Source organism: Chamaea fasciata, unplaced genomic scaffold, assembly GCF_029207755.1.
Source record: "Chamaea fasciata isolate MVZ Bird 193981 ecotype frontalis unplaced genomic scaffold, bChaFas1.0.hap1 SCAF_18, whole genome shotgun sequence".
Taxonomy (NCBI): domain Eukaryota; kingdom Metazoa; phylum Chordata; class Aves; order Passeriformes; family Sylviidae; genus Chamaea; species Chamaea fasciata.
Window position 1 is genome coordinate 3,058,297 of NW_027094103.1, and position 25,564 is coordinate 3,083,860.

At 44.6% G+C, this 25,564-nt stretch overlaps 1 protein-coding gene across 7 annotated transcripts; it reads right to left on the reverse strand.

Annotated features, from left to right (window-relative positions):
* Window positions 1-43: 43 nt before the first annotated feature.
* On the reverse strand, window positions 44-23,620 carry SFI1 (SFI1 centrin binding protein). Of its 7 annotated transcripts, none has more exons than XM_066199985.1 (30): window positions 23,486-23,620; window positions 21,340-21,519; window positions 20,236-20,307; window positions 18,531-18,638; window positions 18,276-18,370; window positions 16,664-16,781; window positions 15,937-16,039; window positions 14,903-15,059; window positions 13,994-14,155; window positions 13,508-13,578; window positions 12,726-12,818; window positions 12,268-12,365; window positions 11,902-11,983; window positions 10,832-11,010; window positions 10,523-10,598; window positions 9,679-9,774; window positions 9,163-9,239; window positions 8,415-8,517; window positions 7,845-7,941; window positions 7,042-7,202; window positions 6,581-6,655; window positions 6,222-6,296; window positions 5,684-5,860; window positions 4,729-4,859; window positions 3,715-3,810; window positions 3,278-3,530; window positions 2,493-2,628; window positions 1,613-1,736; window positions 822-924; window positions 44-297 (listed from the first exon to the last, which is right to left on the reverse strand). In XM_066199985.1, the coding sequence occupies exons 1-30, from the start codon at window positions 23,503-23,505 to the stop codon at window positions 190-192; spliced, it is 3,426 nt and encodes a 1,141-aa protein (XP_066056082.1). In that variant the 5' UTR covers window positions 23,506-23,620; the 3' UTR covers window positions 44-189. The 7 variants fall into 7 exon arrangements, with proteins under 7 accessions (XP_066056082.1, XP_066056081.1, XP_066056083.1 ...); XM_066199984.1 differs by having other exon boundaries at window positions 4,729-4,862; window positions 23,486-23,619; XM_066199986.1 differs by lacking the exon at window positions 23,486-23,620 and adding an exon at window positions 21,673-21,735 and having other exon boundaries at window positions 4,729-4,862.
* Window positions 23,621-25,564: the final 1,944 nt, after the last annotated feature.

Below are 25,564 nucleotides of genomic sequence, written 5' to 3' on the forward strand. Positions count from 1 at the left end.
CATGAGGTAGATGTAGCTCCAGTTTGGTTTTGATCAGCTAGACTAACAATAAAAAAAGCAGACTTGTTTTAATTTATCAAATATAAATGCCATACACAGAATTAAGTGAATGGATACATCCCTTCCATCAGCCCCTGCTGTGGAAGGGGCAGGAAGTCCTAGCCCCAAGCCGGGGAGTTGGCAGCTGCACTACAGATCCAGGGCAAGCTGGATGTCTCGCAGGCGGGCAAGCAGGGCCTGCACATGGCTTCTCTCAGCCAGCTGTGCTTTGGTCAGAGTGCTGATCCTCACCTGCAGCTGAAAGGGAACAAAAGTGCATCAGCTTTGTACAGTGAGACAGTAGTTACTCTTTCTGACAGCAGGAGCTGCTCCAGCAGCTTTTGTATTATCTCACTTGAGGGCCACTAAGTGTCCCTCAGGAACAGCTCCGAACTGGCTGGAGGCAGAGGTACCAGCACCCACACCTGGCTCTGGGAACCTGGGGCCTGAAAGCACTGCAGGTCCAGCCTGCACACAGGGAACTGTCTTGAGAAATTGCAGGGAAAAAAATGAGATTGAGTCTATGAAAGCTTGATCCATAGCTTGGAAACAGCCTCAGAAAGGTTTACTGGAGCAGGAGTTACATTTCTCAACAAACAGAAGATGAACCTACACAGCCTGTTGTGCTCCTCAGCCCTCTTCTGACTACAAATTTCCCCTCTCTTGGCGTTTTACTAACAGCTTACTACACAATTCCTCACAGCTACCATCAGCCTCTAGGCAAAGTGCACAGCACAGTGATAATCACCTCAGTGGCTTCAGTTTAAATGGGGTGTACACACCTGGCCCAGTTCTTCCTGAACTCCTTGTGCTCCATCTTGGCCTCCTGGTTGTGTGCTCATTTCCAGCCACTGCTGCAGAATCTGTGCCTGCTGCTGACAGCACCTGATAAAATGGATTAGAAGGATTCTCATCCCAATTAAGAGCTGAACAGTCTAAGCCAACTTAGACTTGCAATTGATACTTGCAATAAGACCCATTTTTTTTGTCTCAAACCAGTCAATGGTTAAAATTTTTTAGAAAGGTAAAAAAAAAAAAAAAAGATGCTGTAAAGCAGAGGAATTTGTAAACTGTTGTCTCCATCTCCTGCTTCTAGTCCCCGACTTCTTCCTTTCCTGATAGTTAAATCCCCCCCAAATGCCATTTCTTTTGAGCATTTCTGTTCTCTTGTTCTAGTAGAGCTGTTACCAAATTCCAGCCATGTTTAGTTTTTTTCATTGAAAGCTGGAAAAGCTCAGTCCTCGCTCCTCCTGATAAAATAAGAAAAAGCTAAATTTCAACTGCTCTGCCCAAATTATTTGTACTGTCTTCAGATTACACCCAATGACACCTCTGACATGCTTCTGCAAGAGCTGCCAGAGGTATAATTAAACCACTTGGCTGACTACAGAAGTAGTTATGCATAATACTCTCCTTAACCTGGAGTGAACTCAAAAGGGGAAAATAAAAATCTCTGGAACTTTTCTCTGTTTCATCCACAGTTCTACTGTGAACAGACAATTTCCAGGGTAGATACCAGAAAAAGCGCAGCAGAGTGGACAGCATGAAGAAAGGCTGGCTAAAGGGGCCTTACCTGAGTTCCTGCTTCCTGCTGTAGTAGTACTGCATCTGCTGCTGGATATGTCGGAGTTCAACTTCCACCTTTCTCTCCAACGTCGTTTCTTCTCTGGAACTGTGCTCCCTCTTTTTCCCTTCAGCTGAATGGAAGATATAAGGCACAAGCAATGGAGGTAGAACAGACAACCACTCTTTCTTCTTATCAAAGAAACAGGAATTATTTTTAATGACAGGAAAAACGGAACCCTCCCGAGTCCTTTTCACGTGTTTTGTCACCCTGTGACCTGTACCTGTTCACCCCAAAGGATCAGGTACAGGGAGAGGGCAGGAGTTCTGACAGCAGTACAAGCTCTTGAAGGCTCAGTCTGAATACACAAAAGAGGAAATGTTCTGGTGGATGGTTTAGTATTACAGATGCTGTTTTGGCCCGTTCGGGATATAGTCTTTCACATTTAGTCTAACAGTAATTAAGGACAGTAGTCCTGCAGAACACATTTCATGCTCTTAAAATTAAAAACACCACAATGAGAGGTGCTTAGACACCATTTGTCCCTTTACAGCCACATTGTAAGTACAGGGAAATCTCAGAGCTCTACTGGATGACCTTCCCTCCTGAAGCAAGTTCTGTAGTACATATGAGCACCCCAGCACCTGAGCACGCTCTTGCTAAGAGCAGCTGGCCTCAAGCAGCTCCCATCCTTCAGTGCCTGGAGCTTTAGACTCAGCAGAATCCATAAAACTGCATTTACCCCCCCAGAAAGGAACACTGGTACCCTTTAGCTCCTGATGCTGCCACACAAGATTTCCCTGTCTCCCATACGTTTTGCGGCAGTGACCTGCAGTCTCATACAGATTAGAGGATGAGCAGATGCGACAGTTTAGATCTGAGGATGTACCTGCAGTCTGGTGACTCCCTTTTCCCACCAAGCCTTGAGGTGACAGCAAACGTGGCTGCAACTTCTTCTCCACAGAATTCTGTTGAGAGTCTTGGGAATGAGCTCCTTTGTGACCATTCACAGGCTGACCTCCTCTCTGGAAGGTCAGAATGATATTGGGGCTTTCCTCAAAGCATTTTCTTAAGGCAGCCGTACAAGTAGGATGTGCCTGACCTACTCAGTCCTACTCCCACTCAGACAATTCCTGTAGGTGCTGAGCCCCTCTCTTAAAATCCCACAAAAGAAGCAGAGCTTAAAAGATGGACTCTTTGATTTCTAGCATGGAGATATTTCACCAAGATTAAAACTTCCCATTCTGTGTGGAACGAGTTCAAAATGCAATCACCTATTAGGAGGTAAAATGAATTTAATTTTTTTCAAAGCTCTCAGACACACCCACTGCTCCTAAGCTGAGTTTCTCTTACATCCCTGCAATCTGGACAGCAAAGTATAACTGCTCTGAACTCTGAAGAGGCAGCACCCTCATGTCACTTGCTAGGAAAACCAGGAAAAAGGCACGGGACACAGAACAACACATGTGGATTGCATGAGACTAGGGGTAAACAGCTCTTGGGTATTCAGAGGCAGTTCACTTGGTCAGCTTTAAAGATGACAGCCACAACAAGTGAAAACCAGCTCAATATCCAGGTGGGCAGTTCAGAAGCACAAGAAAACACAGCAGTAAGCAACAGGGCTGCTGACAGCAGCCCAGTACACACACTCATTGTTCCTTCAGCAATACTCACCTCTTCTGAGCCAGCTTTCATTTGGGACATGAAAGATGCAGGAGACCACAGCTCTGGCCCCTGCCCAGCACGGTGCACGCCCTGTGTCCATGGGGGGAGAGAAGCACAAGTGAGAGAGGGATGGGGATGAGCAGCAGTGCCCATCTGGGATAGACATTTACAGGCACTTTCTTCCATGTGAGGTGTCAGCATTAAGTTCCCAGTCTGTGCAGGACATTTATTCACAGATGTTTGCTGAAAGGGCCCCTCTGACCTGTACAGGAAGAAGAATAAGGTCACTATGCATTGCAACCTGTTGGTCTTTTCCTTTGCAGTCAGTGCAAAAAAGAGGAGACTCCTGTCATTCCTTTGCATACAGCTCTCCAATTAGCTGCTGTACTATGCCCACTGTAAGTCACACACCCTCTTTGCTTTACTTTTAAAATTAGATTTTCTACCTAGTGAAAGGAGGTCTCAGCAGTTCCTTGCTTTCTAGAGATGCCAGAGGGAAGGCAGGCTTCTGTGGTGGTAAACTGGCTCGTTGAATGGCATTTCTGAAAGGAAGAACAGAACGAAGAATGCCCCAGATTTAGGATTATCATAAATTGGCATCAGCTGGCATTGCAGCTAAAGAAACAATCCTGTTTCATCATTCATCCCTGCTCTGCAACGTTCTCCTTGCATGCAAATAAGGATTCTTAAAAATTAAATTTCAACCTGTATTAATGTGAGAATCTATTTCACCATGGGAATGGTTGTGTCAACAGTGAGTGGTGGAAGTGACACAACTGAACAGGGCAGAAACTCTTCTTTTGGCAGCACATACTTGCTTAAAGCAATGTGAAGTTACAATCTTATTTCCCTGTGGGGTCCCTGTCCTGCACTGAGAAGCTTCATAGACAATTGTTCCTTGCAACTGCTCCATGATCAACAGCGATTTTTTAATGAATAGCTTCCCCAGGGACAAGAAAGGGGCAAGAAGAAAGTTCAGTTTCTGTACACCAGGATCCTGATGTTGCTCATTTCATCAGATGACTTCAGTGAAAAAAAACAAGAGCTTCATTACAGAAGGTCACTTGGGCAAGATGAGCTCTCCCAATGGCCAAAGTCCCATCAAAGGTATCTTTCAAATATTTCTCTGTGTAACTATTCCCATGACAAATGGCCAATGCTCCATGAATTCTGTTGTACCTTGAGAAAGACAAAGTGCAAGGTCTATAGCTGAGCTGGTTCTACCTGTCACTGGCAAGGACAGTCACAAACACCTGCACTATGTGTGGGCTGATGCTTGCATTACACAGCAGCTCTTGTATAACTCTGTACCACCACGAGGCAAGTCAGAGTTAAGTCAGGAGCTAAGTCATCAATGAGAAAACTTGGAAACACAAGAATGAGACATGCACAGATAGATTACATACATGCAAAGTTACTTATATGCCAGAGAAAGGGGAGGGACTGAAATTTACACTCACAGGCCACGGAGAACTGAGCCCCCCTCAGCAGGGTGAAGTGGTAGATGTCTGCATTTTAAAGGCCACGGCTCTTCCTCTGGTGAATGTCCTCTTGTCTCAGGACTAACATCAGGCCTTTTAAATGTCACTTGCTTCTTCAGAGGTGGCAAAAAAGAAAAAGGCTGATTTAATTTCTGGGAGAGAGCCTTCAGTTTCCACCGCACAGCACAACAATACACTGGCTGGCGAAGACTGCAGGCTGCCTGCCAACACAGAGAATAGCAGAGCATCTGATGGCTGAGAGCAGGAAGCACCACATCACCTGCAGAGAAGGAACCAAGATTTCTGATGCCCTCGAAGCCATACCAGCTCTCTAACCTAATTCAAAAGGTCCACTGTGGTAACATTGGGGTGAGGAGAATTAATTGGGTACTTCTGCACCAAGACAAGCTGCACATTAGCAAACAGAACAACTGGTATCCTGAAAACTTGGAAAAGAGCTGGGAATGCTGCCCAGGAGCAGGAAGAGAGCAGTCGGTACAGGCATCCTTTTCACACACAGGGCTGGGCTGATACTCAAAGGCAGAAGTGACACAAGCCCACATATGAAGGTATAAGCAGTGCCACAGCTAAGACAAGATCAGATGTAGCCTCCAAAGCTTCATTCTTGGCACAGAATTTAGAGACCTGACCCACATGCAAAGGTTTCAGTCAGGAGTATTGTCTGTGGCAGAAATTGGCCAGTTTTAAAATAGTTTCATTAAGAAAGGTTCCCAATGAGTCTGAAGTCCTCTAGTCTCGGCTGAATGAAATGCTTTGAGCCAGAGACAGAAGTGTGCATAGGATCTAGACAACAGCTGGGATGTGGAGATCCAAGATACATGCATGCACATACACACAAGCACACATCCCACACACAGAGCAGAGACCAGAGCAGCCCAGTTCTGGATATGTATCTGAGCAATCACTCTTTCACCTCCAGCTGCTGCTGGGTATGGAGCTGTCCCTGCAGCTGTTGGATGCCAGCAGTGTTTCTCAAGGCAGGGGTTACACCTTCCCTCAAAGGAGCTGTGTGGTGAATTCCTGGGACTTTTTCAATGCCATCTTTCTCCTCCTGCTGCCCCTTGGCAAACCTGAGCCAAGCATCAAATACCTACAACAGGAACAAGGAGAGTTGTGAGTGTTATACAGGCAGGTTCCAGGCCAGGGACTCCCCCTGCAGACAGCAACACTCTCCCTTCCACTGGACAGGAACAGGCAGAGCCACAGCAACAGCAGGACACAGCCACAATGACAAAGGGACAGAGATTTAAGTCAGCCCGAGGCCAGATGGGGAAAAATGTGCATATTTTTTAATCAGCTAAGAAATTTCAGGGATTTTTCCAGCATCCCAAAATAACACAGAGCACCCCAGAGAGGAAAGTAAAGAGACATTCAGTGTGCACTCTGCTGACTACTGCAGTCAAATCTGCACATCTGCAAACTCGCTTGCCTGCCCCTGCCCAGCCCCTTACCTTTCTCTGCACTGAAAGGGACCAGTGCCACAATGCCTGCACTGTCTGCTGCTTTTCCCATTGCTGCTGCAACAGCTGTTAGGGGAAAAAATGCACAGCGACCAGGTTAGGAGTTCACATACCCAACACCAGGAACACCAGACAATGCACCAAGCAAGGAGGAAGTGATGGTAGAGCCAGAGCAGAAAAACCCACTCAGTTCACTCAGTCTATGGCAAAGTGTTTTGTGTGCTAGCTGAACCAAAAAATCCTGAAAATGTTTAAATAAAGTTTTTTGGTCCTTGTGTAAATGGAACATGAAGGAGAAGGGAGAATGATGAGTAAGGAGCTAGGTGTCTGCCCAGGGGAAAATTCCTTACCCGAGTTTTCCAGCAAGAAAAGGATGCAGAGCAAAGTCTATGAGTCATTAGTTCATCTCCCCTTCTCTGCAGCAGCTGCAAGGCAACCAAAACAGTGAGTCACTTGCAGACAAACCCCATTTATCTGAGCCAAATGCTATCAGAACAGCTAGCAAACAGCCTTTGTCACCCTCCCTTTGTTCTGTTGAGGCCACCCTCAATACCCAAGAGGCCTACAGTGTATCCCCATGTGCAGACATCTATGAGCCCAGCAAGGATTTCATTTGCAGTAGTCTCAGGTTGTTAAGTCTGTTGTCTCTATCAGTTTCTTCAGGCAGACACAGCCCGGCTCCTTCCTCCCCAGCACACAAAGCTGCCATGCTCCTCCTCAGCCCAGAGTGCCATTCCCCTGACCAGGGAACAGCGTGTTCATCCACACCTGTAACTTCCCACAGGCTGGTGAGGTTCCTGATCCTTCTCACCTTTTTCCCAAGGCACTGCTGATGATAATGTTTCCATTTCATCAGGTACTTCTGGAGCAGGTGCTGCTGGTGGTGCTGTGCTGCCCTGCAGTGCTGAGCCCTCAGCATCAGAGACTCCCTCATCAATTCCTTCCAGTGAAGAAACAGGCTCTGTAAGTGCACTGTTGGGAGGAGATAAATTAGCTCATGTATCAAAAGGAGACAACTAATCTCAGAGAATCAAGTGATCAGCTACTCTTCCCAACTGTTTCAGCAATACTTGGACAACACTCAGCACTAACAGTATTCAGTACGGGAAGAAGAACTGTGAACACTTTATGGAACAGACAGGGAGCTGTGACTTACCAGTCTTCCCAGCTGCCATTGACATTCTTTAGAAAAGTCCTCTGTGTTTCAGAGTGCTCATGTCAAGGATGTACCATGGCACCATGAAAATGCTTGCAGAGTTTGAGGGTCTTTCAGTATGAATTACTAGAGAAAGACTGAAGCAGTAATTGGTAAGACTACTTGCACTGCCTTCAAAACAGATGTCTGAGGTTCTCAAAACTAGTAATGGAAAATTCCTTTGAGGAAGGAAGTGTTATCCTCCATTATACAGTATTAGAACAAACAGAAACAAAAGTAACACAAGCAGGTTTCAGCAGATCACTGGAGTCCCAATTCACTCTCCCTTCTGTGGGGACAACCTTTGTAAGCCAACAGACCATCCAGTCACTTCACCTGTACAGATGACACAACACACTGCCCTTGGCTCATTCACAGACAACGAGACTTTTGAGAGTTCAGCATCTCCATCAGCTCACCTAAATCCAAATGTTTTCTGGCCTCCAGCACAGCTGTCCCCTTCAGATGGCGGTGACAGGCTCGTAGCCAGGCAGTGTCTCTCCACTGCAGCAGCACCTAAGGATACAAGGCAAACAGGAGATGGGACACAGACTGGCACTGCAATGGAAGGGGACGCAATGTTCTCCCCCCATTGCTGGTAACCATTTCCATCTCATTTTTCACTAAAGGCTCAGCAGACAGTAAGAATTTCCTACAAATTAAATACAGAAGTATTTCAGAGGGACCCCTTGGCATTTTTCAAGGTGTTCTTCTCTTTCATCCAACCCCTCCCTGCCCCACCTCACCAATACTACACCATGCTACTGGATTTCCCATCCTTCTAATGAATGAGAAGAAGGAAGAGAAAAAGCCATGAGCTCACAGAGACAAGTTTCAGAGACACCTGTAAAAACAAGATGAGACTCCCACTTTGCACATCTCTCTTAGCAGTGGCTCTTAGATTTAAGTTTTTGGTCCTTCTAATTACTTGACCCCTGCCTGAACCAGCACCTGTACTGAGACCTTGGCACCTGCAGTACAGATCCTACCTTTGACAGGATTGTTCTCCTGTAGTGCTCATCTGCCTGAGTAGTTGCCTTGGATTCATGTATAAGAGCAAGGGCATTTTGTCTCCACGTACACAGCACCTGTCTGAAGGCAAAACCACACACAATTGTTAAAAACAAACAAACTCTTTATGAATGATTCTCACTTGTTCATTTGGCACTTCCCTACTCACAGGGGAACCAAAACCAGCTGCATCTATAAACCCAATCATGCAAATCAACTTCTGCCCCTTCACGTCTCTGCTGAAGAGAAGGCAGTGCAAAACAAAACACTCTGAAATCCAGCAGCTTCAGCTGAGCCAATCAGGCTCTGCAAGTGACTCGAGCTGCACAGCATTAAAACAAATAAGATAATTAAAACTAAAGTAACTACAGCCAATGCAATGTGATAATATCTATAATCACTCTCCCCACTGTAATGCAAGGGAGGCTCTGCATCTTTCAGACTGCTTTAACACCACAACAGACAGGGAATGATGCAGTGTGCTGTCTGATGACTCTTGCAGGACTACGGAGAGATTTAAAAAAAAATTCAAGCAAAACAGACAGCAAACAGGAAGAGGTTGATTTCTTTTAACTAGATGACCTGCATGCAAGGAAACAGCAGTGCATGACAGAGCCAACTCCCAGCACAGAACATTCAAGAAGTTGCAAAGGTGGCAGTGGAAGAAAGCGATGAATTTGACTGCAGTGCAGTCACTTCTCTCACACTGCCTAGGAAGAGGCTCACCGCAGCAGCAGTCGAGTGTGCTGTTCCTCCTTCTCAGCCACTTGATACAGAATGCACTGGATGTTTTGTTGGTAAATCTGAAAAAAAAATAGTATTGAGAGGTAAATTTACCTCAACCGTTAACACCTGGGAGGTGAGGAAACATCTAGAAACTCTTCGGGCATCTAATTAACTCTTACTAACTCATAAGTAGCACTGGCAGTAAAGTATGGGGGAAAAGATACAGCCACTGAAATCAAATGCTGCTTTTCTGTACCAAGCAGTCACACACAACAGTTAATGCCAGCTGTGATGGACCATTCACCAGTGCTACAACATTACCTTGGTTCTTCTGCTCCAAAAAGCAATGCCGGAGCTCATCCAGCCCCTACATACAAGAGCCTCCATTCTACCTTGCACACGGGGTGCGTATGTGCCTCCAGTGAAGCCGTGTGGGAGCGCTTCAGCTCTCACTGAAACACTACAGCACATACAGAACACAGAGAAAAGTGCCTCAAAAAGGCTGCTCCATCCTACCTTCCAAGCTGCCAAGGTCTTGCCCAGCAACACATGTCGATAGTGCAGGTCTGCTTGCACCAACTTCCTCCATTTCTCACGCTGATGTTCCACGTACTAGAAGGAGGAAGTGGAAAAAACCCCAAAAGATATGTACACATGAAAGAGGGAAAACAAGAAATGGCAGAGAGAGGAGGGAAAAGGACCATTTCCAGTCTCTGGAGAAACATCAATCCTTCACGTTGCTGTAACAGCTTTTCACTCCAATTGGTGCTGCACTCTGCTATGTCCCCAAAAAGCCCAGCTGAGGAGCTTTTTTCCCTGTCCTGTGTAGGAATCCCCTTGGAGACTGATGTAAACCACTCAAGTTAACAGGTGTGCACCAACACAGCGGCTCCAACTATAAAATTTCTCACAGATTCCCAAGACATGCTGCAAGGCACATCTGGTACCTCATATCACAGTAAGGAAAAGGCCCACCATGGAAGTACTCTGTGACAGTGTTCGCTACAATTTGTAACACAAGCACAGGCCATACACAAAGGCCTGCCTGCAAACTTCTAACTTAAGTTTTGAGAAGGACACACCCAGTACTGAGTAGGGATAATTTCATCAGACTAACTCTGGTTATATTCCCAGGTACACCTAAACCATATTCCTATTCTCACCATGCCTAGATACATGAACAAAAAGAATTTCCTCCCCTCCCTACGCAGTTCCTGTTCCACCCACACCAAACTGGTTTTATCCACATGAAAAGGGAGGAGAGCTTTAAAACAAACAATTTTACTTCTGGCCATACGGGTACAAGCCATTCAAACATAACAAAGACTTCACACTCTTCCCCATCTGTTAACTCCCTCACCTCTCTCCACTTGTTCCAAGCCTGCTGCAGACACTTTGAACAGTGAAATCTTAAAGCTTCGGCCTCCTTGAGCCTCCTATAAGAAAAACAATTATTTGTCCTACAATGCAATCCATGTTACTGGACACTTCTAGCACAGACTTGAGTCCACATTTGTTATTTTCAGTAATTCATTTACACAAAAAAACCTTAGTAGACTCCAAAGCACAAGAAAGGACTGAGCACCATTGTGAATTAAATGCTGTTTGTCCAAAGTAGGCTGCCACAGGGCAAATCCAAATCATTCTCTGTTTGAAAAAAAATTCTTACTCTGTTTCTCTCTCCTGAGTCTTCTGTTTCCAGAGAGAGAAGGCCTTTAACAGCAGGTGGTTACTACAGTGCTGTCCTGCACGAACCAAGCCCTCCTGCTCCTCCAAACGTGCAGCTGTTCTGCTGCGCCAGCAGCGCCAGAAGCACAGCAAGAGCTGCCTTTGGAAATGAAGGACAGCCTGAAATGGACAGAAGGTGGCAATGAATGCACAGCACAGGCAGCTACAAACAACAGGAAACAACTCACGTCATGCATAGAACTGTCCAGTGTTTGCTCTTCTGAGGCTGAACAGCAATGGACACACCACCAAAGCCCCCTCATGGTGAGGTCATGTAACGAGCTCTGCAGGCACCTGCGTGCACGTGGATGGAGGAGCTGTTACCAAAAACCAACAGGCCAAGGAGAGGAAAACTACAAGCTGATAAAGAGCATGTGAAGGACTCCTAAGAACTGATAAGTCCGCTGAAAAACTGAAACCAGTCCCGTTGAATGTACAAGAGCTGATAATCTCCCACCACCATGGGTGAGCCATATCTGCACAAAGACACCCACATGTGCTACTGTCAACTTGGAGTTGTGTAAGAGACCCCATAAGGGCCACAGTGGCTGCTACATGTAAATACTCCAGGACTATAATATATATATATGTATACACACACACACCCCTGAGACCCTTAGAAAATGATGGGCCCTGTAAAGGACTTTATGGACACCTACCTAGAAGCAGCGAATTTCTCAGTACAACCCTGCACTAAATAGGCTGGGCTTGGCCATTTAGTATTAGTATGAGAGAGAGCACACACACATTTACAGGGTGAGAGAATAAGTGAATGAACTATGTGAATGGCAATCCTCTAATAATAACTTGATTATATTATTAACAAACTTCTTAACTTAAAAAGGTGATCAGTAAATATTGGTTGTAATCTGTTTCCTCCGACTTGATCCCTCACTGGGCAAAAGGGAATTTACAACAACCAAGTCTATCTCATGCTAACTCACATTCACAGGGAGTGACTATGAAATCATCCCCTCTACTTCCTAAGCAAGGTGCAGGAGTTACATTTACCTTCTTCTCTCCCATTCGATATTCTTGCAGCTTGCAGGCCTTCAGCAGCCATTTGTCAAACACCTGCCTCATCAACACCCTCCTGGCAAGCAAAAGGAGAAAATGTCAGCACAGGAGAGAATCTCTTTAGAAAGCATATCGGTCTTAAGAATGTCAGCTGACTAAATGAACCCCAGAGCTAGGCTTATCCAATCTCCCTCTCACATTCCACAGAGAAGCAGATGTAAATTGTTCATGACTCACAGAAAATGTCAGAGCAATTGCCATCAAATCATGCCCCCAAAGCTATTACCATACTTAAGAAGAGAACCAAAGGCCCACAGATTCCACATTTGTACAAGTTTGTATTAATATTTCTCTGCACACCTATAACGGGCATGAGCCACTGATGTTAAGGCCTGCTGCTGTTCTTCCTCCTTCTCTTCCAAACGGGACTTCCAAAGGTTCCAGTACTTCTGCAGCACCTGAAATAAAACAAGAAAGACACAAAACCCCCCAATGATATCAAGTCAAGAGAAAAACGCAAAGAAAGAAATTATTAAAGTCCTAATGAAGCTGCATACTGCAATGGTTGCCTGCTGCACTGCTTCATAAACCAAACTTTATAACCTCCTACAAGTTTTTCTGGTAAAAGGAAAAATCCACCATAAACACAGGGAAATGAAAAACGAAACATATCCAAGAGTGGCAGCTGAGTCACACAGATTTTCTGTGGCTATTAGTATTTAAGAACAAAGCCACTGCTGTAATAAAAAGTACTGTGCAGGTGACAGTGAAAGCCAATAGGACAGCTGAAGACAAAGTGACACAAGAACCAAACTCACTGTAACTCGATGCTGACGGGATGACAGATTTGATCTCATTCGCTGAAGACGAGTGTCCAGGACATTCTGCTGAAGACCCTTAAGGCCAAGTTCCTGTTACAACAAGAAATAAACACAACTTGCATTTGTAAACCAAATCAGGAAATTTAGAACTGATCTACAATCCTAGAATCCCGTGAGTGGGGGCAGAACATGGGAAACAGCATTATGAGAGCATCCTACTTCAAATCACTAATCATCCCACTCTTTTAATCACTAATGTTTTCACTTCATGATCCAAACCAGTTTATTGGTATTCTTTTAATGACCAGTACTGATCCATCCTTGAAAAGAGTTCCGTTCCAAAAAGCTGGAGGCTTGCTTGCGCCCACCTTTCAGCCTTCAGTGATTTAAATTTTCTGTAAAAAAACCTTAAAACCTTAGCAAAACCCCAAAACACTCAACTACTTGCACATGCAGCGAGCTACCTTTGGTCTTATGTGAAAAGTAGCATGCACACATTACTGCAGAGAAGAAAAAATAATTATTGTAGCAAACAGCATAAGAAAAAGAAATCAAGGGGAAAAGACAAGCTCACGGCGGAATAGCCAGGGAGCAGGTAACCCAACACCCTCAAGATGAATCTACTTCACCAGTTTCCCCATTTGGATTCAACTGGCAGATTCCAGAATAGCTTTAATTTAGAAACCTGGTGTATGTCCCCCTTAACACCCACACAGCACTGTCCGTGCTCCAGGGACACTCCACAGCCCCTCCCACCTGGCACATAACAGTGCTCTTACCAACAGGTGACACTTGTAGTGCTTTTCAGCCAGCTCACACTGCTGAGCCTCCTCCACACACAGCACAACATCTGTCACTGAGTTAAAGTACCTTTTACACAGAAACAACCTTCTCCCACAGAGGGGCACTACAACTCCATTGAAATTTCCTTCAATGTTTCAAAGTCCAGCACTGTTATCGGAAGAAGTTCTGACTAGAGTCAAACTTCTAGATCTTGCTGGCTTATCACAGTATGTTTCTGATTCACTCTCAAGTAACAACCATAAATTATCCTCTGCAGACTCTAATACACTCCTATACAGCTGCTAATATACCGTAATTACAACAGTTTAATGAATTGTTAGCATGGCATTACACCTATCTAATGACAACATGTTTGTTGTCACCCGTGTTACTGCACAACATTCCTGCTTATTAACTGGATCTTCCCCCTGCGGGAATGCTTCGAACATGTCTTTGCCAGGGACTAAGCAGAGGTTGGATACAATGCCTCCAGTGTGCAAAGGCTCTCCATAAGGCAATCCTTGCAGCTTGTTTTTCCAGGTCCCTTTGGTGAGCCTGCACTCTTCTCCTGCACTCCCACGACAGCTGCCAGTCGGAGAAGCACCTGCGGAGCGTCCTGCTCCGGTGGAACTCCTGGGCCAGCTCTGGAACACAAACACAAACCACTCATGGCTTGTTCTGTTCTAGGCTCATTCCTATCAGATGAGATCCTGGCATCTGAGCCACTGGTTCACAAGTGACAGGAGCTCTAACACTGAAAAATGCTTACAAGAAGTCACATTAACTCTCAGCTACAGATCACATTCTTCCCATTGATCACAAAGGCAGTTTTAAAGCAGTAACCTCCTGCACTGCCTTAAGAGAGGGAAGCTAGGACACTGTATTACTTGTTCAACATACTCAAGCTTGCTCATATTTCAGCATACTCCTATTACTAATTCCTACATATCCAAGCTAGATTCTTTTCTGCTGCCACCAATTAAAAAGCAATTCACACAAATATCTGAACTCATTCCCATTCAAGGGAAGAAACAAAAGAACTGGTGTAATAATCTTTACCATCCTATAGGAGTTGTGATTTGACTGATTGTCAAGAAAATCCACAGACTGACTGATCAAAGTCTTGAATACTCTTCTCACAGATATCTCAGTCAAAATACAAGAGATGACATGCAAGTTTTCATCAAGGGAATTGTAAAGAATTTTCTTTTAAATCCCATGGAAAGCAGGATTCCTGACAGTTCAGCACATGAGCTGAGCTAGCCAGGCCTGTCACAGTGTACAGCCCAAGCTGCATCACATGACCTGGGAGGCAGAGACATTGCAGTGTCTCCTGAAACAGAAAAAGCCATCACTGTGCCCTCAGCAAAGGGGCTGAGCCCTGTTCTCACCATTCTGGCGTTTCTTCACTCTGTGGAGGTTCAGGTATCCCAGCCATGCTCCCACACATCTCCTCAATTCGCAGTGCTGATGGTGAGTTACTGCCCTGGTGTGCTTCTGCTTCTCACTCTGGGTGTATGAATACAGCTCTCGCCACTGCAGCCAAGCCTGAAGGAACAATTAGGGGGCAAGGGCAGTTAGGGGGAGAAACAGACAAGATTAGGGAAGGAGAACACACATGCAATAAGAAATTCCAGGTAAGTTCTAAAGGTGAAAGCCAAGAGCAATGAGGTTCCCCTCAAAAAAGGGAAAAAACCCCAACAGAACCCAAACAAACACTGAAGGAATGTCAGCATAGAAAAGGTCTAAGATTTTTTTCACTTTTTTAAATAGTCTCACACTTTTTCCCATTAAATAGACCCTAATATATTAATAATACTTTTCTTTTGCCAACAGGCTTTCTTTCAGAGTATTTTCATATAAAAGGGAATCACATCACGAGATGCTGTAAGACTTCCCAAGTCACAGGTTTCTTTCCTTAGCAAGGATACTGCCCTAAAAGAGGCCATGTTGCATCTTACAGTGCAGGTCAAATTAAATACCATCCCTTCTTTTTAAGGAAATGGACAAAAAGGCACAGATTCAGTGAAAGAAAGAAACCCAAGCTGTTCACACTTTGGCTAAGATCTACAATCTGGACAACACTCTCAGTCATCTGATTTAGTTTTAAGCAGTCCTGTAAGAAGTAAGTTGGACTTGAGGCACCTTGAACTCTGACCAGTTTGCTGCTGTGACTGCTTCCCTGGGGAGTCTGTTCCAGGGACTGACCACCCTCTCAGGAAGATCCTTTTCCTAATGTCCAACCTGAACTTGCCCTGACAAAGCTTTATTCCATTTCCCATGTCCTGATATGATATTCCATCATAAGTACTGCAATTTGCAAAGTAAATCAGTACAAGGCCAAATTTTTATTCACCTGCAACATTTTCACTTGTGAGCAAGTTAAATGTTAGCAATGGCAGAAGCTGAAGCTGCTGAAACTTACTCGAAACTGCAGGCTCTGGGCCCAATGCTGCAGAGCCAAAATATTCATTCTACGTCCAGAGCATTTCTGGTACTGCTGTCTTCTCCACACTGCCCATGAAATGCTGCCAAAACAATGTTACAGACAAGTTCAAACACAGGTGCCATAATTTGGTGCAAGAAGTCACTTTCATCTCACTGGAAAAAGGTACGAACAACAATCTTTTCAAAGAACCACTGAATGGTTTGGGTTGGAAGGGACCTCAAAGATCATCTTGTTCCAACTCCCTGCCAGGGGCAGAGACACTTCCCACTATCCCACATTGCTCCAAGTCCCATCCAGCCTGATCTTGAGCACTTCCAGGGATGGAGCATCAACATTATCTCTGAGTAATCACCAGGTTTCAGGCCCTCACCACCCTCAGAGTAAAGAATTTCTTCCTAATATTCAATCTAAATCTCCCCTCTTTCAACTTAAAGCCATTCCCCCTTGTCCTCCCACTTGCATGCCTTTGCAAAAGTCACTCTCCAGCTTTCCTGTAGGCTCCCATTAGGTATTGGCTGCCATGCCTCTTAAATTCACAGTCTATGGGTGTGCCAGAAGAACTTACACATCACAGAAAGCAAAAGAACTCTTAAAAAAAAATCAAACACTGAACAAAGCCACTGCAGGACAAGATAACATAAGGCAGATAAAAGGCATGGCCTTATGGTGAGTGCCTCTCTGCCTGCTTGTATTCCATCCTTACCGCAAACAGCTTCTTTCCCTGAATGCCAGAGCCACAGACTGCATGCCATGTTTCCTCCTCTGAACGCCAACATAGAGCAGCCAGTGCTGCCAGGTCCTGAGCAGAGCTTGCTTCTTTGCTGTGCGCGACAGAAGACGGCAGCACGTTAAGCCCAGGCAGGAGGAATCTGGCACATGTCACCCACCCCATCACACACGGCCCCCGACTCGTGTCCTCAGCCTGCAGGGACACCTTGTGGGAAAGCCTGAAATGACAATGACTGTCCCTCCGGCCGAGGGTGTCACGGTGAGAAGTCTCCGAATCGCTGACAGCAGCGTCCATGCCACCTGCTCACAGCAGCGTGAACGATCGGACAACGGCCCACAAGCCCTTTGTCTTCAGTGCTTACAAGGGAAACAACTGGAGAACAATAGCCAGCATAACGACTGGACTGGGGAGAATTAGAGGATTTTCTTTGGTTTGTTCAAAAGAAAAAAAGAAGTTCATCAGGTTCATCAGTTGCTTTTCAAGAGTTACTCTCTACCACAAGCAGAGAAATCAACCAGAAACAAGTCAACGTTATTAGCAGGCTGGTCATGCAGCTAAAAACAGAAGTGGTGTCACAAATTCCAGTCTACCACTTAGTGCAGCACACTGCATATTCTCCTCACAGCGGGCTGGCTTGTCAGAACTGACACTATTAAAGCAGAGTTATTAGAAAAAAAAGCTGGCATTGATTCTATGCCAATCACACACATAAAAAAAACCCAGGCTTTTCTTTTTTAGGATTTCCTAGTGAATCAAGCATTAACCTACCTTGAAACAGGTCACCTTTTTCTATTTTTGACCAAGTAAACACAGAGCTTCTGCTGTAAATGCTCTGGCCTCACTCAGTAAGAAAGGAAACCTGGATAGCCTGTCGGTTTGTGTCCAAAGGTGCCAGTTTCTAGGACATCCCGAGGCTACATTCATGTGCAGAGAGAGCAGTTTACTCGTTTTGCAAATCAGCACAGAACAAAACCTCAGCATCTCTAAACAAGGGTCAACCTCCCTTCAGCAAAACATATTCCCTAAACTCAAGAAAGCTGCTACCAGTACAGACAGCTCCAAGTCAAATCCCTTGCAGAGCAAAGAACCGACACAATAAGATAAAGGGCACTCCAAAAGTTTGGGCTTCTTTCTATTGCAAGAGAAAAGCTGGAAAGAACAGTCAATAGACATAAAATAAGTGCAATTAAAAGCACAGAGAAATACTGTCTAATGTCTACAGCAACAGTTGATTCCAGTAAAACATTCGATCAAAAAACACCTACTTGAAAATATATTGTGATTAAGTGGGGGAAAAAAAAAACCCAACCAAAAATCAAGCCAGCCCCTCTAAAACAAACAGTGCAATGCAGAGCAGAGGGAGAGGCCCTTAAGCTCGTTCACTGGCATCCCTAAGCGACTGTATAGCTACACCCCTACAAGAGAACCCCCTGCCATCTGCTCCTGCAGGCACTGCACTGCCATGGGGTGCGGGAGCTCAGCGTGCAAACCGGCAAAGGAGACACAGATTCTGCTAAACAATTCCCCTGGAAACTCCCCTCTCAGTATGTCCCCAGATACTGGTAAACACCAGCACTTCACTCACCATGAGACTCTGCAACGTAATACTTGTTCCTCTTTCCCTGCTGTTGGCATGCATAGGCTCTCCAAGCCTTGAATATCAAATTAAGGAGAAAATGCCTAAAAAATGAAAGAAGTGACATTCAGTAAAACATAAAAATAAGCAATGAAAACATTGCTCTTGGCCCAGATGTACCTCGGATAGAACTGGCTCACTGCTATCAAAAACTCCTTCAGAAAATTTCTCATACACACCCCAGTGGGAAGTCATTTCACTAACCTGTAATGGCTGTCTGCTCTGAGGCTGAGCTTCTTTTCTCTGCAAACTGTCCACTGCTCCTTCCACTCTCCAAAAGCTTTTAGAAGAATCTTCTGATCATAAAAACATCTAAACAGTTGAAAGATTTGGACAGGAGAAACGTCATACAGGTTTTCAGAGTGACCACAAATCAGTTTTAATGAAGATTACACCACCTCTTCTCCAGGCTTGCCTCATTAGCTTAACAGCATCTAATTGCATTTAAAACCACTACTCTGCTGTGACACTTCATTCCAAGAATCCGTGAAGTACTGCAAGAAGCAATCACTTTACTGACTGTAAATACTTCACATAAAGACAAGGAATAAAAGACAGATGTTTTTAACCTGTCAAACATCTGAGCACCCGTTGACTTGAGACCTATTCACATCTTTTATCCTCAGTTGTGTTTTACTCTACAACCAGAACAGTAGAAAACAATACATTTATTTTCCTTTCTAATTTTGTTCTTTGCCATTTTAACACAAAATATTATATATACACAAATAAATACAAAAGCTACATCAGATTTTATAAGGCTTTGATGTTTTTATCATGTAATAACAGCAGAATTAGGCCCAGAATACCTAGAGGTCTCTCAGTGAAACATATCAATCCTCTCACAAGTTGCAATTCACAGCCACCTACCCCAAGCCAAGCTGCTATCATTCCAAGCACTCATGCATAAAAGGAAAAAAAGAAAAAAGAGATGAGGTACGCATTATTTTTTTAACTTGGTACATTAACAGTATTGCACATGTAGAAACAGGTATTACAACTTAAAGCTATGGAGAACTGGGGACTTTTGAAAAGCAATTCATTATTGCTTGTGCTCCCTGCTGGTCTTTATAAAATCCATTTCCCCTAAAAAATAAATTCATCATTGTGCTGAATTGATAGACAGCCAAAGTAGTGTCAATTCAGTAGATGAAGAGGAACAGTTTGAGGTTCACAGGACAACTTCTGTTTACCAACAAAGGCAGAAACAGAACATACTTGATACAGAAAAATGAAACTGAACGACTAAGGAGCTGATCTTATTCCAAATACAAGTCCTCCCACTGGGAACTGCTTCAGTTCCCAAGGGTGTGGTCAAGCAAGAATGAACATGCAAATTAATGCAAACCAAGAAATGAATATCAAAGCGTGGGGTTTCAGCAGCTCACAGAACACTGACAGCAGAAAGGAATTATCTGCCACAGGTGTTTCCAAGTCAGACAGGTACCAAGCACGTACAGATATACATTGGGAACAACAGTGCAAACAGAAATATTAACTGAATTTCATACTAAGAGCTGGACTCAATGATCCACGTGGGTCCTTTCCAACTCAGAATAGTCTGTGAAATCTCTATCATCACAACTCTGGGAAATAGTTAAATTTAAAGCAGGTATCCCAATCATTTCCCATCATTTATATGTACATACTGTTCAACTTTATCAAAACACAATTCCTATGAATTTGGTTCATAAAAGTTTAACCATGATTATTTAAAAAAAATAAAAACAAGAGCAAGAAAGGTATCCAAAGAAAATCTTCAAGTAATCTTAAAATACATCCAAGGCAGTCAGTGCTCTCTTATCCCAATGATTTACCACTAAGCCATAAAAAACCCCCACCAAAACAATAAAAAACAATTTAAAAAACCCCAAACATACCCACCTCTGAGTTCTGTAATTTTATTTACCTGGCTTGGGAAGGGAGGACTTGTCCAAATGTCATTTTTGCCCACAGATAGAAAAACTTCCTTGCTAGATATCTGGAATACAAGGAAAGGTTAGTTGCCTTTGTACTCCTCCTCTGCAAATTCCCAGAGAGTAGTGAAAATAGGAATTTTTATTCTAGTTTCAGTAATAAAACTAAGCACCTAGTTTGCAGAGACCAGTGCATATTTGAACTATTTAGACCCTGAAATTATTATCTGTAACAGAGCAATTCATAAAGCATAAAGAGGCCAAACATCATTGCAAAACTTGAACTGAGATGTACTTCTTTAGGAATGCTGGGTAGCCAAAAAGCCTTCCAAGCAGTGGACGCTACCGAGCAGGCTGCTGGCTGCCTGGGGGCCCCCGCTGAGGTTTCAGTGAGGTAACATCACTGTTTCCCCCCGAGCCAACCACTGAGCCCAGAATCCTTGAGCCAATCTAATGTCTGGCCCTTCCTGAAGCCAGCAGATCTTCCTTCTTCCCACCTCCCCTCAGCAGATCCACATCTCCACAAGTTCCTCCCAACACCAGCTCAGCTCACTAATGCCTTCCTGTGACGCTATCACCCCTCCTCTCTTTTTTCCCCAATGGATTTCAGAGTTAATTGGCACACAGAGGGCCCCAATAAGCACCAAAGGCTCACCGAGGTAATTAGTTAAAGCACACAGCCAGGAAGGGGAGCCTCCCTCTTTCAGCTGCTCCATCAGCTCCAGCTGCTCAACAAGTGATGGGCTTTTAATCTCTACACACTTGCATCCCACCTTTGTCTTTGTTTGTTCTTTCAACAAACAAAAGAAGCAAATAAAAAACACTAGAGGAGGGCAAGAAGAAACCATTACACCTGGTAGTGCATCAAAGAATATTGTTAAATAGCCATTTTTAAATTTGCCTTTGAAAATAAAAAAAAAAAATGTGAAATCCGACTGGCAGTCCTCCTCAAGTAACCACAAGGCATCTTCAGAACTGTCTGCCCTGGCCATGAACTAAAGCTTCTGCTGTAACCTGAGATGGGACTGCTAAACCCTGACATTTTTAGGTCTGATCCCCTGCTCCATTTAGTGAAAAATACGTTTTGTATTTATCACCTGCTTTGGAAATTTTCTAACATTCTTCTTTGACTCTGGGTATACCCATCTTGACCCGGCTTGTCATGGCCTCTGTCCTGAAATTCATGTGTTGCAGACTGGGGAGCCACAGATTGCCCAGCTCCATGATCTTGATGCCCAGGTGGTTGCTGGATTTCATGCATCATCAGGGATTTTGAACTTAAAAGGAAAGAAGAAATATTTTGTGGAAAACTGTATTACCTGCCAAGAAGTGGCATTATTTCAATAGCTTGGTATCTAACCAAATACAGAATAAGACAGCTACAAAATGCTAAAACATTTATTGTTTCTTTAGCAGGTGTTTTTCAGTACCTGGAATTTTCAGCTTTCTCCAACCCAACCAGGAAGATACATTTCAGTGCAATCACATCACAGGCAACTCTTTTCTCCTCTAAAGTTGAAATGAAAAATCACTCAAATGCATTCGTGTGTGCACACAGGGTGCCTTGACAGAGAAGCTCTGACTGTGGTTTTCTGCCTTTTAGTCTCAAATATATCAAGGAATTCTGTCTACTGCTGATAAATTCTCTTGAGCACTAGTGAACTCAAGTGAGAACTTTCCATTTTAACATAAAGTGTTCTTTTACAAGCTCTTTCGTAGTTTTGTTCATATTTTAACTGTGTTTATCCTCAAAAAAAACCCCTGAAAATCTCTTTCTGTTTTTACATGTTCATCATTAAAAAACAAAATTAGACATATTTTTCCATCATACAGTTTACTTCCACATGTAGTTCTAATCTGAAAAATAACAAGTGTGTTTTTATGAATTCTAAATTCTTTTTCTTGATAATTTTCTGAAAACAAGGATTAAAAACAAAACCCTGTGCAGATAAAACTTGCTGCACCAGTTCCACCGAAGCTTCTTTCCCAAAACAAATGCTGCCACCACCCTGAAAATTTGCACATTAGAACCACAAACACATTCTTGAGCTCCAGAAGAGGCAACGGAAGAGGATAATCTGAAATCTCACTCTAATAATCTCCAGAACTGAGCTAGGGAAAACACGGCTGCAGCCAGGAAAAAAAAAGAAAAAAAAAAAAAGAAAAAAAAAAAAGTTGTTTTCACAAAGTGACTGGAAGAATGCAAGTTTCAAAAGTTCAGCTGAATAACCACTATTAATAACAAATCACTGGGAGGAAATACAGTATTTTTGGCTTGTTCCAGCAGGCTGCAAAGAGTTAAAAAAAAAAAAAAAACAAGTTAATGGAAGAAAACAAGACCTGTATTTTGTGTGAGAAACTCTTTTTCTAAAAAATATTATCTGAATGTTTTCTGAAAGAGGCAGGCCCTGTCCAGCAGACAAAAAATTCTGTTCACATCAAGATGTGCAGTTAAGGCAACTCCATGCACTTTTGAAGAGGAGTTTCAGGCACTTTAAAATTGATGTAAAACAGTTTTCAGCACAAGTTTTTGTACACACCTATTAGGCCAAACTCCCTCTGAAACTATTTCATCTGCCTCAAAGGTAAATCTGGTCTGACCATATGCAATGACAACCTTACACAAAGGAGATGAAAAAACCCAACTTGGGTAAAACATGCAGAAGTTTGGTATTAAACTCTAAGGTGTGTGAATATCTAGTATTAAATTTTCCAACATATGTACTTTTAAACAGATTATTTCTCTATTTGAAACACTGTTATGTGCTGCACATACTTAACGACAGCCCACATCCCCCAAAATTTATGGCAAGTGACCATGAAAAATAAAGTCAAAGAAGGATCATTTCTCCCTTGCAAAGTTAGAAAACAAAAGCATGGGAAGAATAAGAGAACTAACATGGAGTAAATCTGTGGTTGGGCCAACAACTGTGTCCAAGTACCTTATGTTCCCGTCTAATATCTCAAGCTCAAGAACATCAGTTGTTATATGTCAATGTTATGACAATGTAAACCCACATAAAGTTGTGATTCATGATCAGTTTGGGGGTGGGGTGTTGGTTGTTTTTTTACTTTGCTTTTAAGAGGAACATTTTCTGGTTAACAAAGTTGCGTAGAGACTAATAAGCCCTTCTGTGAGAGTAACTCAACTTTTTTCTGTCCCATGGAAATCCTAAGATGTCATAAATATAAAATAAATTACAGCTGAAGTCTTTAACATAGTAGCTTCTTATTACTGCTTACCTGCCCCTGAATTTCTCCATTGCACTGTAGTTCCAAGCCTGCGGTACAAAGGCACTCTCTGCTCTGCAACGTTGTTAACTTTGGACAAAGAATAAATTGGTGCCTGTTACTTGCGATGAATCCATCACATGGATCGATGCTCAATGCAGTCTGTATCAAAGAAATGACATGATTTCCACTCAGACGACCTGCACCCAAACAGCATAATGCAATTCCAGATGTTTAACATGAAAAGCATCTGGGTGTCTCACTTAGCAACACTGTGCTGGCTTAATCTAATGGTAATAAAGTAATAACCATTTGAAACCTAAGGCAGCAATTCTGCCCACCTAAACAAAAACGTGCTAGAAAGGTGCTGTAAAAAGTAAACTATTCCAAGTTGTGTCCCCCTACTTAAAAATAAATTAATAACCAAGGGTGACACCATCAGCAGCTGACTTCTTTTCACCCCTTTGTTAATACTGCGTTCCTCTCCTTCACAAGCACTTAGAAATGAAGGAAACAATAAGTTGCACCCATCTCCAGCGAGAACTTCTCTATGCATGGGACCCTGCGACTTCCAAAAGTCCTGGGAAGAGTGACTCTGGGAAAGCACCTGGAATTGCGGCCAGGCATCACCTTCCACCTGTGAGAGCCGAAGTGGATTTTTCTATAAGCATCGGTTAAGGTGTGATTTAAAAAAAAAAAAAAAAAAAAAAAAGGGGAAATCAAACCAAATTAACTTTAAAAAAACCCCAACACCCTACAATATTTTTCTGGGGTTTCACTGCACAAGATTCCTTTCAGCAGGTAACTATAAGCTGAACGCTTTTTGTGCTCATGGACAAACACGACGCTGCTCCACAACCCCGCCGTGAGGGACCGCGACAGCCGCCCCCGCCCCTGAGGGCGCCACGGATCCCGGGACCGGCGGATGCGGCACCGGCACACGAGACGGAGGGGCAGCGGCGGGGAAATCCACCGCCAAGGGCAGAGAACCGCAGGGCGGGACCGGCAGCGCCTGAGGCGGCCCCGCCATGAGCGGCGAGCGCTCCCCGCCCCGCGCGGCCCCTCCGCCTGCCCCGGGGCGCCCCCGTGCGGCGGGGCGGGGACAGCGCCCCCGGGCGGCGGGGCGGGGACAGCGCCCCCGGGCGGCGGGGCGGGGCGGGGACAGCGCCCCCGGGCGGCGGGGCGGGGCGGGGACAGCGCCCCCGGGCGGCGGGGCGGGGACAGCGCCCCCGGGCGGCGGGGCGGGGCGGGGACAGCGCCCCCGGGCGGCGGGGCGGGGACAGCGCCCCCGGGCGGCGGGGCGGGGCGGGGACAGCGCCCCCGGGCGGCGGGGCGGGGACAGCGCCCCCGGGCGGCGGGGCGGGGCCCAGCGCTGTCCCGGTCCCCGGGCACGGCCCCGGTGTGACCGGGATTTACAGGCACGGACCGACCTAGGGAAAGGGACTGAACGGCCGTGGCAGGGAGCAGCTGCTGCACTTGGGAAAAAACTGTGCTCAGCCACTTCCGTGCCGCTGGACATTTCTGCTGTGAGCGTCGAGTAACAGGCACCTGTGGCAGATGTGCCTTTGGGAGCCAAAGAACCTGTTTTAGCTCACAACAGGGATGTGCACAAAGGCGACGGTGAAACACAACATAGTTCAGGCCTTCTGAAAGCCTACAGCATCTCGTAATAACCACTCAGCTCGAGGCTGGTGGCCCGCTGGTTGCTATGGAGCCTCCCAGTGTATTTGTTTGGAAAGTACTTGCTGGCTTCAAGACACTTGGCAGTAGTTACAGCGCTGTCTCATTAATAATGCAGCACTTTGTCACGAAAAAAAGGTGAGAAATGTTTATTTCTCGTATATGTCTCTCATTCCAGAGGTAACCAGATTTTAATTCTGGTATTCAACTTCATTAGAGATCAGGGAAAAGAACACTTTATTCACTTTTATTCAGGCCCTACACGAAATTCGTTGCTCCTACACAGGTTCCTGTGGCAGAATGGATGCAAGTCCTAGGGACTGAGCTGTGAGCAAACGGAGGCAGGCGATCTCGCTCAGTAAAATTCCTCACACTGATGTAGAAAACAATATCTGCTTCTTGTTAGCAAAA

Bases quoted from the DNA above. Each gene is read 5' to 3' on its own strand.
- SFI1 (XM_066199984.1), bottom strand. From the start codon at position 23,505: ATGGAGAAATTCAGGGGCAG. The intron at 18,639-20,235 runs GTAAATAAAATT...TCAACTGTTTAG, and splicing joins GTCCTCCCTTCCCAAGCCAG to ATGTTTTTATGATCAGAAGA. The intron at 9,240-9,678 runs GTAGGATGGAGC...TTTTTTTTTCAG, and splicing joins AGACCTTGGCAGCTTGGAAG to ATTTACCAACAAAACATCCA.